Below are 15,522 nucleotides of genomic sequence, written 5' to 3'. Positions count from 1 at the left end.
AGAAAAATATGGCCCATTTTATGTCTGATCGCGAGGGGTTGAGGTAAGTTTAATTTTGGCGGGAGGCGGAGAGTGTCCGTTCTGTAGCGTTTAGCTACTATTATGTATTCTGTGCTTATACTAAATTTTTATGTGAGAATAATAGAACCTCTGAATTCATTTATATAATCTTAATTTAAGGCAAAAGTAAATTATCCAACTCATTTTCAATTGATTCAAATTGTAGGAATATTGCATGAAGTTCATTGTGTGTTAATTCAACTTCAGCTTCATTCTTATTTCCAATAATCTTTATGTAGGCCTTAGGCACTTTACATTTTTTATGATACACTGAGCTTAATTCAGCATTCAATTTCCAAGAAAATTCTGGATTATTTTCATATTGATCACCTGCACTATTTGTAAGCTCATTAAGAGTAGTGCTTGTTTCTGCGCACCAAACTTTTGAAAAGACATCAGCTTTTTCTTCATCCAAACCTAATGTAATAAAATCTTGTCTAAGATCGACTGGCATAAATATGAATTTAAGAACTCTTTTAAATACATATATGATTGTTTTTATAGCCAGAAGGAGTTTCTCTTCATCAATTTTAAATATTATTTCCAATTTTTTCCTCTCCTCGTCTGTAAAGACATGGTCTGTTTCTTGATTAATCAGTTTAAGAACTATTCTTTTAAGAAACTGTTCAAACTTTGTATCATCTAAAGTGTTTATTAAAGATAGCCCTTTTTGTAAACTGAAAAAAAGCAATATGTTAGTTGTTATCTACAGCTTAAATAATACACCAACACAGTATATAACAAGGCTGTTCACTATAGCAATACAGCTAACACAAATGTTATACAACAGTTAAATATATATTATTAAAACCATTAACAGTACTATGTTAATTACATATATCTTACTTGGGAGAAATCTTTATCCAATTACATTCCATTCTATAAAGAAACAATACTTTTTATTATCAATAATGTATTAATTTTGACAAAGGATTATGTGTTAAGATGAAAAATTATATAAATAACAATAATTATTTTATTCAAAATTATTGTAGGTACATAAAATTGTGGAAAACGTAAACAAATTTAACTCTTTGACGTCCACTCACTTGGTTCACTTGACATTTGAAAATAGAGTTTGAAAACCTGTTTGATGTTTCCCTGTGTTGGCCACAGATATTTATATTGCAAGGATGTCGCAACCCACAGTCGCAACCTATGGTCGTATTAGAAACAAAACAAGCAACTATATAATGAAACTAATTTTTAAAATTTGTATATTTAAGTATTGAAAGTAAAGCTTTTATTCCATAAGCAGAATGCGCTAATATATTTAGTTGTTAATTATTGTGATATCACATCGTAACTGTCATTTTCACACGGTTGTCACTTGTCAGATATGTCAATACAAAGTTGTCATTGTACGTTTTGTGGCATGGCGTGGCGAATTCCGGCACTGTAAATTTTATAGGAATTTTGAATGGATATTGCATCATGTCTTCTAAAAATCCAGGTATAAGGGTTCCGGAAAATATTGACTTTCCGAAAGAAGAAGAAAATGTGTTAAAATATTGGAAAGACATTGAAGCTTTTCAAACATGTCTTAAACAATCCAAAAACAAACCAAGGTGGGTATTCTAACCTGTCTATTAAAAAAGTGTACCTATTATCACTAAGTTACTTAAACTACATTATTTATTTTTCATTGAGTAGATATTCGTTCTACGATGGACCACCATTTGCGACTGGCTTACCTCATTATGGACATATACTTGCCGGTACAATTAAGGATGTTGTCACTCGATATGCACATCAAAAGGTAATTTTAATTTTTTTTATAAAACAATTTTAACCTCTCAACCACCGAGCGGTCAGATCCGACCGCGACACAATAGATTTTCTATTGTGTCTGATCTGGGACCTGATGGATTAAGAGGGCGTATAAAGCCAGATAATTCTACGATTAAGCCCCGCACATTACGCGCCATGCCGCGCGCCCTCACAATACCCTCATACACCCGGCTCATCCAACGTACGTAAAGTTCATCGCACGCTAAATTATACACAATATTCTTCGCTCGTTCAACGCGTATTTTCGGTAGTTAGTAGGTATGTTGTCTAAAATAATTGTATAAAACAGTGAAGTTGAAATCATCACAAATTATGTAATATGTCTTTTTATTATTATTTGTTTATAATTATTAATGATAATCTATACATATTATAAAACAATAAAAAAAGTAAAAACTGTCTGTATGTAATATATAAAAAAAAAAACAATATTAGGGAAACAGTATAGAGCACGAATCCGTAAAAAAAGTCTGTCGAAATAGCGAGTATAGATACTATTTTTAAATAAACATACGCAGTCGACGACACACATTCCTCCAGAACTTTATTTTGATTAATTTGGTTATAGTCCATTGAATGAGTCCCTCCAAGGGGGGTCTAGAGTGTGTGAGTTAGTAACGTAAGATGTTTCTTCGGAAACATGTCAAGAGTCCCTAGGTAATAAACATACTAAAACCCCGGGCCACTAGGAGGAGCCCCGGAGTGGGGGGAGGGGGGAAATGGGTCCATTTTTTCATTTTTCGCTTAAATCTCAAAAACGGTACATGTTAGAGAAAAACTTTCAAGGAAAAATTGAAAGGCCATAAAATTATCTACAAGTTGTACCTGAATCATTTTTTCCTATATCCTACCGTTTCTGAGTTATACGCAGTAAAACATGATTTTGGCTCAAACAATTTCAACATCAATCGATCAAAAAATATTTCTTTCTTCCAAAAAACTCAAATGTGCAACTTGTGACCAGTACTGATAGATTGCTCTTAATTAGGTCTATAATTGGTAAAATAAACACATTCCTCCATGGAAGCCTTTAGGAGGAATCGATTGTCAAAATATTATATTAGGGCAGTTTGAGTTACTGAACTTGATCTTTTTATTTTTTTCTTCCAAAAAACTCAAAAGTGCAACTTGTGACCGGTACAGATAGATTGCTCATAATTAGGTCTATCATTGCTAAAAATACCAGATTCCACCACGGAGGCGTTTACGGGGAATCGAATTTTATCAGGGTAGTTACGATACATGAACTTTTTATTTTTTTTCTTCCAAAAAGCTCAAAAGTGCAACTTGTGACCGGTACAGATAGATTGCTCATAATTAGGTCTATCATTGATAAAAATACCAGATTCCACCATGGAGGCGTTTACGGGGAATTGAATTTTATTAGGGTAGTTAGTTAAAAAGTTCATGTATCGTAACTACCCTAATAAAATTCAATACCTCCTAAAGGCCTCCATGGTGGAATCTGGTATTTTTATCAATGATAGACCCAATTATGAGCAATCTATCTGTACCGGTCACAAGTTGCACTTATGAGTTTTTTGGAAGAAAAAAATAAAAAGATCAAGTTCAGTAACTCAAACTACCATAATATAATATTTTGACAATCGATTCCTCCTAAAGGCTTCCATGGAGGAATGTGTTTATTTTACCAATTATAGACCTAATTAAGAGCAATCTATCAGTACCGGTCACAAGTAGCACTTTTGAGTTTTTTGGAAGAAAGAAATATTTTTTGATCGATTGATGTGGAAATTGTTTGAGCCAAAATCATGTTTTACTGCGTATAACTCAGAAACGGTAGGATATAGGAAAAAATGATTCAGGTACAACTTGTAGATAATTTTATGGCCTTTCAACTTTTCCTTGAAAGTTTTTCTCTAACATGTACCGTTTTTGAGATTTAAGCGAAAAATGAAAAAATGGACCCATTTTCCCCCTCCCCCCACTCCGGGGCTCCTCCTAGTGGCCCGGGGTTTTAGTATGTTTATTACCTAGGGACTCTTGACATGTTTCCGAAGAAACATCTTACGTTACTAACTCACGCACTCTAGAACTTTTTATTCAATGGACTATTAGATTGTACGACATTTTTCGACTCAGCAATTATTCTAAAAATAAAAATAAAAATTATCCTTTATAAAATATTACAAAGTTCTTCGAAATTTACGTATTATTTTATCGAGAACTGGTAACTTTAGCAGGTACCTTTCTGGAGTATTTTTTTCTGCGTGGCAATAGTCAGTAGACACAGGTTGAGAGTGAGGGTCCACATTTTCCAAATTTAAAATTGTTCTGTGAAATTAGTAAATTACTTTCAAACAGGGTCAATTTGATTGATTGCATTTGCAAGGCGACCGTAGGAATTAGGTACCTACATAACTAAGTATAAAAAGTGTCTTTGTAAATTGTAGGTACCCACTATGAATGTAGGTATCTATAAATATCGTCGCATGAATACTCAACTCGCGGAAACGAATTTACAGAATTTACACAAATAATAATATCCAAACTCGCCTGGATAAACTTTCTCAAATGAATCTATAGTTTAGGTGGTCTGTTGCGGTTCTGCATCAGGTGTTTCAGTTTTCAAAATAAATTATTATTTTATATTTCCCGGATAATATAATAGTACCTACACAACAAAATAACTTTCATTCAAATCCGTCCAGTAGTTCCGGAGATTAGCGTGTACAAACAAACAGACAAACACAGACAGTTTTTTTTATTTACGGGATAAAACTCATCCTATGACCTTTCTCAGGTCTCAAGCTATATCTGCACCAAAATTAGAGCCCAGACATACCTACATACAGACACACATACAAAAATTCTAAAAAACTATATTTATGTATAGATATGTACTACATATTACTATGTAAGTACAATTTTGACTTTCGTACGAATTTGTTATACCTATGTATAGATGTTATGTATGATTATCTAATACAGATTGTAAATATAATATATATGTACTATTCACAACCGGTTTACATATTATTGATATTATTATTTACTGGAGCGAACATAGGATCTGCCTATAGTAATAATAATAATATAAATCTTTCTTGACTTGATTGATTGCACCGCGACTGTAAGAATTAGGTACCACTATGAATAATTTTATTTACCTATCTATAGTTGCTGCTGCTATCGCGTCAATACTCAGCCCGCGGAAATTATTTTACAGAAACTAAACTTTCTCAAATAGGTAAATCAAGACTTATCTTTTTATATTATAATTATTATTTATTAATATTATAACAATACTATTATATTATACATTATATACATTATTACCTTCGACATTTAGTTATCTTTTCAATTTGAATCTTCTTTAGTTCTCGTTTCTTAAGTCTTTTCATTTTGTTGTTTACCATTTTCAACAAATCAATATTCGGCGTAATTATAAAACACGGCGCAGCAATTTTAGCGTGGTCTACTCGTCTCAACGGAGCGATAGCGTCTGATGTATGAAATAGAATTATGTTTTTAGCTCCCGGAACGTGCGATGGAAGATGATTTCTTGCGTAATTAAAAATATAGTAAGCGCCAAAAGTGTTTTATCGTGATTAAACCAAAACTAAAAGTAATTACACAAAATGCTCTGACAAATATATTGCAAATGTTTTAATATAATTGTTTATGAAAAAAAAAATCATAATAAGTATTACCATGTCCAGTAAAAAACGTAAAAGTGTGAAATTTAGAGGTAACTTCGTGAATTTTTTCTATCGAGTCAATTTCAATATTTTATGTTTTTGATCTGACAATATAATCGAAAATATCATCAAGTTTTACATATATTTTATTTTTTATATTTGGTCTTGAATATTACACGTATCAACTAAAAGTTGATTGGTGATTTGACTTTATACGCGCCCTTAAAGAGCGCAATGAAAATAGAGACTTTAATGTTCATAAATCAGTAAGTAATTTATTTTTAATGTCTATTTTTCCTGAAATCTTTTCAGGGCTATCATGTGGAAAGAAGATTTGGGTGGGATTGTCATGGTCTCCCTGTAGAGTTTGAAATAGATAAAACCTTGGGAATAAAAGGACCTGAAGATGTTGAAAAAATGGGCATTGACAAGTATAATGCTGAATGTAGAAAAATTGTTATGAAATATGCTACAGAATGGGAGACTATTATCACAAGAATGGGGCGTTGGATTGGTTAGTTCTTAAATTTATTTAACTTCAAAGGAAATATTAATTTATTAATTATGTTAATATTCTTTTACAGATTTCAAAAATGACTATAAAACCCTTTATCCATGGTTCATGGAATCTGTTTGGTGGGTGTTTAAAGAATTGTTTAACAAAGGCTTAGTATACCAAGGTGTAAAAGTTATGCCATTCTCAACTGCATGTTCTACTCCACTTTCCAACTTTGAGTCTGGACAAAATTATAAAGATGTAGTTGATCCAGCTGTTGTTGTATCTTTTCCTACTGCTGAAGGATTTTCCCTCCTCGCCTGGACTACTACTCCTTGGACTCTTCCTAGCAATTTATGTCTTTGTGTTAATCCAAAATTGATTTATCTTAAAGTGAAGGAAAAGGCAACTGGCACCTGCTATGTTTTACAAGAAAATAGATTCCCTATCATCTTCAAAAATATTGATGACTTTGAGATTGTTGAGAAGTTTCCTGGTGAAAAATTGAAAGGTATCAAGTATACCCCAATATTTGATTATTTTAAAGACACCTGTCCAAAAGCATTTCAAGTGTTGACAGATGGGTATGTAACTGATGATTCTGGTACTGGTATTGTTCATCAGGCACCATATTTTGGTGAAGATGATTTTAGAGTTTGCTTAGCAAATGGGATCATCACCAGAGACCAAGAGATCATCTGTCCAGTAGATGCAAGTGGTAAATTTACTGCACCTGTCAAAGATTTTATTGGTCAATATGTGAAGGATGCAGATAAAAATATTATAGCTAATTTAAAAGCACGAAATAGGTTGATACAAGTGGGACAAGTTAAACATAGCTATCCTTTCTGCTGGCGTTCTGAAACACCTCTCATATATAAAGCTGTACCATCTTGGTTTGTAAGAGTTGAACAGATGAGTCAAGATCTACTAAAATCCAGTGAAAGCACTTACTGGGTTCCTGATTATGTAAAAGAGAAAAGATTTGGTAATTGGTTAAGAGAAGCCAGAGATTGGGCTATCAGCCGGAACAGGTATTGGGGCACACCAATTCCATTGTGGATTTCAAGTGATAAGCAAGAAGTTGTATGTGTAGGTAGTATTGCAGAATTGTGTGAACTGACTGGTAAAGAAATAAAAGATATACATAGAGAAAGCATTGATCACTTAGAAATCCCATCAGCTCGACCAGGCCAGCCACCACTTAAAAGGGTTACAGAGGTTTTCGATTGTTGGTTTGAATCAGGATCGATGCCATATGCACAGCTCCATTATCCATTTGAGAACAAAAAAGAATTTGATGAAGTTTTTCCAGCCAATTTTATTGCAGAAGGTATTGATCAAACTAGGGGTTGGTTTTATACACTAATTGTATTGTCTACAGCATTGTTTAACAAACCTCCATTTAAAAATCTGATTGCTAATGGATTGATTCTTGCCGCTGATGGACAAAAAATGTCCAAAAGAAAGAAGAATTATCCTGATCCTCTTACTGTTGTCACCAAATATGGGGCAGATGCATTGCGATTATATTTAATTAACTCTCCAGTTGTCAAGGCTGAAAATCTACGATTCAAAGAAGAAGGTGTTAGAGATGTAATAAAAGATGTCTTTTTACCTTGGTATAATGCCTTTAGATTTTTGATGCAAAATGTTGAGAGAATTGTGCAGGAAGATAAGATCGATTACAAATTCAATGAAAAAGCAGAAAGAGATAATGTTATGGATAAATGGATAACTTCATTCACACAATCTCTTATTCAGTTTGTCACTAAAGAGATGGCTGCCTATAGATTGTATACAGTGGTTCCAAGACTAACTAAATTCATTGACCACCTCACCAACTGGTATGTGAGAATGAACAGAAAGAGGCTAAAGGGTGAAAATGGTGTAAAGGATTGCCAGGTTGCTTTAGACACATTGTTTGGTGTTTTATATGATATGGTCCGGGTCATGGCTCCGTTCACCCCTTTCCTGACTGAATTTATGTACAAAACTTTAAGACAATTGTTGCCCGGGGATTCTTTAGAAAGTGTTCATTTTAACATGATACCAGAACCAAGACTTGAATTGGTTGATTCTAACATAGAAAGAGCAGTAGAAAGAATGCAAGCTGTTATAGAGCTAGGGCGAATTGTGAGAGATAGAAAAACTATCCCTATAAAGTATCCATTACCAGAAATGGTAGTTATTCATCAAGACCAAACTTACTTGGATGATATTAACTCTCTTCTAAAATATGTTTTAGAAGAAATGAATGTTAAAAGGGTTCTTTTATCTAGTGATAAAGAAAAATATGGCATCACCTTAAGAGTTGAGCCAGACCATAAAATTCTTGGAGCTAGACTAAAAGGAGATTTCAAGGCTGTAACACAGGCATTGAAAGATCTTAATAATGAACAATGTGAAAAACTGATTGCTGATGGCCATGTTAATTTGGTTGGACAACACATTGACGTTTCCGAAGTAAGAGTTATATTCCAAGCCCAAGGTAATGACCAGTATGAAGCACACAGTGACAATGATGTTCTAATTTTACTTAATGTTACACCAGATCAAGATATGCTTGATGAAGGTTTTGCAAGGGAAGTTATAAACAGAGTGCAAAAGCTGAGGAAAAAGGCCCATTTGGTACCCACTGATGAAGTTGATGTATATTTTTCTGTTAATAAAGCGAGCGATATTTTGCGCATAATAAATATACATCGTGAGTTAATAGAAACAACAGTTCGGGCCCCATTAAAGGCTATTGAAGATTTATCACCATCAAAACCAATAATTATTGAGGAAACTCAAGAACTGAAAGGTTCTCAGCTAAAATTAATTATAACCTGGAGAAAGGACATTGAAATGCCAGCCAATCCATGGGCCAATGTTATTCTACAGGACATAAAACCGCGCTTTGGTGTTGTTACTAGTCAAGCAAGTATTATACTTAAGGACAAAAATAACAAGTACATAAACATAGATCAACTATATAAGGAAATTGAGGTCTTATTTGGGTTATATGGTATGAAATTTAACTTATGGTGTGAAGGAAATGAGATTCAGAAGACGGATGATTTAAATTCTAAACTGATCATTGTGTCTAATTCGAAACCTAAAAATATTGAACCAGAGAATGTTCCTTTTTGCAAGTTCGTTAATGTCGCAAATGGTAAGAAAACTGCGACACTGTTCATTGAAAATCCTAAAGGTAAAACGACACTAGCAAAAGAACAAGCATTGGACTTCTTATCTAAATATTTAGGTGTTAAAGCATCTGAACTGGACATTAGTGCTTGGAAGTAATATGGATTAAATCATTGAAACAAATAAGGGATTATCTGCTCTTTTATCTTTATGCTGATAATAAATATTAACTTATAATTATTATATGAAATTATTGTTATTGTACATGACGTGTCACCTTTTCTTTTTTAACTAAAGTATCGTGTTTTATCCAAAGCTGTAATCCATAAAATGAAAGCACTAGTTATTTTCTTTTTCTTTTGTTCATGACTACTGTTTTAAACTTGTAGTTATTGGTTCTTTGTTATTTATTAAACCATAGTGAATTTTAAAGTAAAAAATATAAAATTGTTGCGAATTTTTTCGATATTGAATAAATCTGAAATACAGTAATTTGTTGTTTTATTTTAATACATGTACATTTTAAGTTAATCATATAATTAGGCCTTAGGGTTGATAATTCAAGGGGTGAAAAAGAAATAGAAATAATGTTTTGATTTAACCTTTATTTTAAACGTTCTTTATAAATAAAACAAAATAAGCATCAAATACAATGTCCACAATTTAATTATAATAACACAGGCTCGATATTTGAAATTTGTTTACTCTTTATAACTGACTTTATGATATACTTTAATATTGAATATCTATTTAAAGTTACAAGTGATGTAGAAATTATGTACACACTTTATACTTAGATTACAAAATAAAAGACAGATGGAGCGTTGCCGAACTAAACCGAATAATTTATCGTCATTTCCATAAAGCTATGTGTGCTGTCATTTCGCCGTTGCACTGTACGTACACGGTGCTTCTGTGTGGGTGTTATGTTACCAGATATTGAAAATTTTCCCAAAATTTTCCCCGACTACGGAAGAAAGAGGGTTATGTTTTTCGAGTGTAGGTATGTATGTATAATATTTCTTTGACACGCCCTGCAGTATAAACTGTTGGATCGATTTTGAGTTGTGACTTATGAGGTGTCATTGCAATCATCTGAATTATGAAGGTAGCTGTGGTGGTAGTGACGTAGGCTACATAAATTATTAGCAGTCATGTTTTAATTTTAATTTTAATATAAATTCGGGTTTTTGATATTATTTTATAATATTGTAAAAATTATTTTATCACCTATCTACTAAAGTTATACATGGACAAAATAATTTTATTCAATTTTTATTAAATAAATTACATTAAATTTATTAAATAAATTACTTACATTAAAAAAAGTTTTTATTTTTCAAAACATATGAATGCGAATAGCGGTAGTTTTTAGTCGAGAATGCGGGATTTTATTTTCATCATATCCATCATGTGTTCACATGAATTAAATCGCAAGCGAAAACGACGCTTTTTATAAAAGTAACAAAAAAATGTATAATACTTTTTAAAATAATCTAATAATGACCATGAACTTTTATTGCACTATACAAATAATCACATTCACGATCGAAAAATCCAACAGCACTAGCCCGAATATCTTTTAACCATTTTACCCCTAAAAATGGCAAATTCATTTTCAAAATACTGGCAGCATACGTTGAAGTTTTGAATTCCTTCGTATTTGTAAAATTGTTATTTGTATACAAAATTAAATAAGCCAAATAATCTACAGAAAATCTGTAAAACGATGTTTTATCTTTTTGTTTGTTTTCGGGAACAAGTTTTACAGCGTTTTGATATCACAAGACAGCATTTTTTTACTAAAATATCAAACCCCTTTTGACGTATTGCATGACACTAGAATCGCTATAGCACTAGCGGAGGAACGTATTCGTTTTTGATTTCGTATTTTCTTTGACAAGGGCGATGAATGATTGACATGCTCCATCTGTATTTTATTTTGTAATCTAAGACTTTATACTTGGCTGGATAAATTTTTGTTGAAACATGTTGTATCACAAAATGTACCTACTAGTAAGAGGTAAGGTATAAAAACTCAAATTAATAACAAAGTTAAATTGTATTACGATGAAGATAAAATAATGTACCATCAGGCAAGGTACTTTAACGATAGTAAAATAATACGCTAAATGTTTGTCTAAAATTGCAGAATAAATGTTTGTGAATAGCAAAGAAACATTTTGATGTGACACAAGCAATAGTGTGTACAAATACTTCATTGTGCGAATTTTTAATACATTCTAAAGTTTGGTAACTTGTTTCAATATGTTTATTATTATTGTTTACGTACGCATATACTTTGGTGACTAAATAATATTAACCTAAAGTATTACAATTAAATAACCAAATAAAAACAACGAAATCACCTAAGGAAATTGTCTTTTGACAGCACTAAGAGCACATTAATAATTGGACTATGACGCTTTGTTAATAGAATGATGTGAAGTCGTTTCATACACAACGGCGTACAATTAAATTGTGATTCCAGTAATACAGTTCAAAGTAAAACTTAAAAAAATAAGATAATAAAAAATAAAGATTTGCTAAATATGGAAATTAGTTCCGAAACGTTTACATATAAAATAATTTCATAATTTTATTGGAATAAAATGCGAGACTAACGCCGAGGTCGTCAGTTATATCACAACACAACATACATAAAAATACCATTTCATTTTAAAAATATATTTTAAGAATAATTTCGCAGCCTTCATTTACATGTCTTATAATACTGTTTGCCAAGGCATACAAAGTTGTTAGTATCTTCAACGTTATTGCTATGATTTCTTTATCGCGGAAAATATTGCTCTCAAAACAAATTGGACGATTCATGAACAATATTCAAATACACATAATATATAGGGAGAAACACTTACACCTAAGGTGATATATTAAAGAATGTAAGAATAGAACGCCAATGAGATGTTAGTATAGTGAATCACAAGATTTGATATATAGTGATTATAAGAATAATTATTTTAATACAACATTACACATACTAAGCCACGACGACAAATAGAAATATAATATGTTAATTATTTATTATGCGTCAACATGTTATAGTATGAGTGCGAGCACTCGTAAGCTTAATTTCTTATAGATTGTAACTGTGAAGGCATCGACGTAGGCGATTCATAAGACAGCGAGGGATTATTGCACTCGAACCACACTCTGGTTCGTTTCAACGTCACACTCCGTTAGGCCGACAGCCGCCGCGCACCTCTTCGGCTAGTGTGAATAAATAATTCCTATACCTCGTCTAGGAGAGGTTTAAATAAAAATAGCGTATATATTTGAACTAAAGATTCATAGTGATCAATCAATTAGACTATAAGATACAACATGGGCTACTCAGTGACTAGTCTAGGGGCGTACAATCAACACTCGTAACACGAACAACAACAAGATAAATACAACGATCACATCGGGCCGGGCCCGCCTTCGCTAACCCCACTCTGCTGCCGCTGGCTCCTTCACCTGTGCGATATATTGCAATTATAACTATGAGTAATAAATTCAGTAATCTATTTCCGGTGGTAAGTGGTGAAACTATGTTATGATGATTCAAAAGTGCTTCTAGAAAAGTCTAATTGAATAAATAAAAGTTCGATTATGAGTTTTCGGTTTAATAAATAATATAATTCAATAAATCTATATAAAGTTACGATATTTTTAATCCTTAAATTACTTTAAATTCAACAAACTATAAACTCTGGAATCCAAACTCGCAGTTATTCGCACTTTGATGCACCTTACTACTTGTTTCCGCCCGCGGCTTCGCCCGCGCAGTCAAAGAAAAACCCGCATAGTTCCCGTTCCCGTGGGATTTCCGGGATTGCGTCATTTTCCCGGGATAAAAAGTAGCCTATATAATTTTTCGGGTATCAAAATATCTCCATACCAAATTTCATGAAAATTGTGAATTTGCATATGAAATTCAGTAGTTTAGGCGTGATTGAGTCACAGACAGACAGAGTTACTTTCGCATTTATAATATTAGTATGGATAGTATGGATATGAGTCGTTACCGTGTGTAGCGGTCAGTGCGCGTAGTGCGGCGGGAGCGCGTCGCGGTCGGGCAGGCGGCGCACCTTCATCGTGCCGTCCGCGCCGCACGAGAACAGCCGCCCGCCGTTGTCTGGTAAACGTTTACATTTTTAAGTCCATGTTTTCAATCTTTTTTAACCGACTTCAAAAAAATGAAGGAGGTTATCAATTCGGCCGGTATTTATAAAGTAAAATATGGTTTAAGAAGTATATGGCCTTGCATAAGAATACAAAAGCAATGTTTTTTAAACTCACCAAAATAAAAAATCGTTTATTGTTTCTTTCGCATTCAGAACATTTTAAGCCCATAGGTTTTTTTTAATCAATATTATTAATCAGAAAAGTTTAAATACTTTAAATATGACATTGTTAATACGATGTAAATAATTACCAATATATATTTGCGTGACGCCTTGTCCGATGTGTTTGAAGAATGAACTCCGGGCGTGTTCACCCGCAAACGTGTGCAACAATTGGTGCGTCGCCAGGGAGAACACCTGAATAAAATATTAGATGAAACAAAATAATTAAAAATAAGTTAAGTTTTTAGATTTTTTAAGGAACATGATTTATTTAAAATAATCCCATCCCATATATACAAATACCATTCATTTGTTGAAACAATGTCATTATCGACTGCACTGCCGTCGTACATTCTTAGATGAATATGAATTGATCAATATGACGTCGTACATGCTTAGATCAATATGAATTCTGCTAAGCGGTAAAATAAAATCTATTAGTTAGACGTACTTTTACGTGTGTCTATCCGCTCACCTTGATGTCGCCGTCGGCCGCGCCGATCGCGTACTGGTCCTCGTGCGGCGAGAGCGCGACGCACTTGATGGGCGCGTGGTGCGCGTGCAGCTTGTGGCGCGGGGCGCGCGCGCGCAGGTCCCACACGAGCACGTCGCCGCGCCGCCCGCACGACACCAGCGCGCCGCTGCCGCCCGCCCACGACACGCACGACGCGCCGCCCTCGTGGCACGTCCACGCTAAGACCACACCCCACGTTATACACTGATACATGTACACAGTGCAGACTAGGCACGATACGACGCCCCACATCAAAGCGTTCTCACACCGCGTACATACTAGCTAGCGCTAGCGCTCTATTTGACTGTATATTATTGCGTAGTACAACACATTGCGGAGACACGCACGACGCGTCTCTCTTGTGGCACGTCTATGTTGCACGCAACGTGCGGTTATATTCAGCGATATTTTTTATACCTATATAGTATTTATTAAAATAAAATAATGCAACGGTAGAATAAGTAAACAGTTGTATACTCACAAACTACTAAAGCTTTCTTGATAGGCATTAACGTATCCCAAATCGCAACGTTTTTACTTTCGGAACTGTGACCCGCTGAAATAAAAAAGACAACATTGTTATATCATTCAGAATTAAAATTAAATACAAATTATTCCTTGCCATCTTACCTGTTGCAACTAAACTACAGGAACCCAAAAATACGAAGTCGCTTATTCCTTTGCTATGACACTGATGAGTCTGCAAACAAACAAATACAAATTCATTCATTTAATTATTCATTAATTTTTCTATTTGTACAAAATTTAACTGACGTGATGATACATAATTATGAAAATCTTTCTAATGTCTATATGTACTATCATTTTCTTTTTTCAAAGACGAACAAACTTATATTTTCCTTTTGTGACACTGAACGATAATTAATATAGTTTACACTTATTTTAAGTGAGGGACAACTCACAAAGAAGGGCCTCGGCGGGGCTTGCGGCTGCGCGGCGCCCTTGGGCGCGGGCTGCAGCTGCCACATGGCCAGGTTGCCGTCCGCGTCGGACGCCGCGAACTTGTTGCCGTAGTCCGAGAAGCGCACGCGCGTCACCTTCGCGAACGCGCCCGGCGCGCGCGGCGACCACACGCAGTACGGGTGGCCCCACTCCCACAGCTGCACCGACCCGTCCGCGCCGCCCGTCAGGTCTGCCCACACACAAGCATACGGAACAATAGTTACGTCAGAGCTATGTTCATCGCGGTGTGCAACATATAGAGCCGTGAAGTTACAAAGTTAGAGAGTAACCAGGCTCAAAAATTGTAAAGGCATAGCACGGTGTACAATTTACTGTAAATAATCCTAAATCTAGTAACACCAACCGCCAACGTTACCTACTAGAAATTACAATTTATTATAAAAAAATGTGAATATTTATGCCCCAGCGTGAACTCATTTTATACGAACTTAACAAGCAATAATTAATTTATTAATTAAAAACTTACACAAGGGTTGTGAAGGATGCGCTGCCATACGCTTAATATTGTCGATTTTGTGTTTCAGCACCTAA

General features: G+C 34.1%; 3 protein-coding genes and 1 long non-coding RNA gene across 4 annotated transcripts in view; 1 reads left to right on the top strand and 3 right to left on the bottom strand.

Moving 5' to 3' along the window:
• Positions 1-113: 113 nt before the first annotated feature.
• Vlet (COMM domain containing 10 protein valette) lies at positions 114-1,064 on the bottom strand. The gene is made up of 2 exons (XM_090113162.1): positions 907-1,064; positions 114-737 (listed from the first exon to the last, which is right to left on the bottom strand). Exons 1-2 carry the CDS (start codon positions 936-938, stop codon positions 176-178), a joined length of 594 nt encoding a protein of 197 aa, XP_089969288.1. The 5' UTR covers positions 939-1,064; the 3' UTR covers positions 114-175.
• A 350-nt stretch (positions 1,065-1,414) lies between these two features.
• On the top strand, positions 1,415-9,633 carry IleRS (Isoleucyl-tRNA synthetase). The gene is made up of 4 exons (XM_090112865.1): positions 1,415-1,628; positions 1,714-1,819; positions 5,826-6,027; positions 6,098-9,633. Exons 1-4 carry the CDS (start codon positions 1,495-1,497, stop codon positions 9,298-9,300), a joined length of 3,645 nt encoding a protein of 1,214 aa, XP_089968991.1. The 5' UTR covers positions 1,415-1,494; the 3' UTR covers positions 9,301-9,633.
• On the bottom strand, positions 3,311-5,728 carry LOC149900120 (uncharacterized). The gene is made up of 3 exons (XR_016457810.1): positions 5,152-5,728; positions 4,060-4,146; positions 3,311-3,962 (listed from the first exon to the last, which is right to left on the bottom strand). It is a non-coding gene; the product is annotated as an uncharacterized LOC149900120 (long non-coding RNA).
• Positions 9,634-11,101: 1,468 nt separating the features above from the next.
• Rbcn-3A (rabconnectin-3 alpha) overlaps positions 11,102-15,522 on the bottom strand; it is a 49,419-nt gene continuing 44,998 nt past the window's right edge. The window contains exons 56-63 of the mRNA XM_090113116.1: positions 15,458-15,518; positions 14,931-15,160; positions 14,638-14,707; positions 14,489-14,563; positions 13,969-14,186; positions 13,583-13,688; positions 13,173-13,282; positions 11,102-12,621 (exon numbers count right to left, since the gene is read on the bottom strand). Coding sequence (XP_089969242.1) covers positions 13,185-13,282; positions 13,583-13,688; positions 13,969-14,186; positions 14,489-14,563; positions 14,638-14,707; positions 14,931-15,160; positions 15,458-15,518 — 858 coding nt within the window. The 3' untranslated portion in view covers positions 11,102-12,621; positions 13,173-13,184. The remainder of the gene's footprint in view (positions 12,622-13,172; positions 13,283-13,582; positions 13,689-13,968; positions 14,187-14,488; positions 14,564-14,637; positions 14,708-14,930; positions 15,161-15,457; positions 15,519-15,522) is intronic.

The sequence above is a fragment of the Colias eurytheme genome, chromosome 19, assembly GCF_061535395.1.
Source record: "Colias eurytheme isolate Ceu_HAF_F1 chromosome 19, ilColEury1 Martin Lab GWU primary, whole genome shotgun sequence".
Classification (NCBI taxonomy): Eukaryota; Metazoa; Arthropoda; class Insecta; order Lepidoptera; family Pieridae; genus Colias; species Colias eurytheme.
This window is presented reverse-complemented; position numbering and strand designations above follow the sequence as displayed.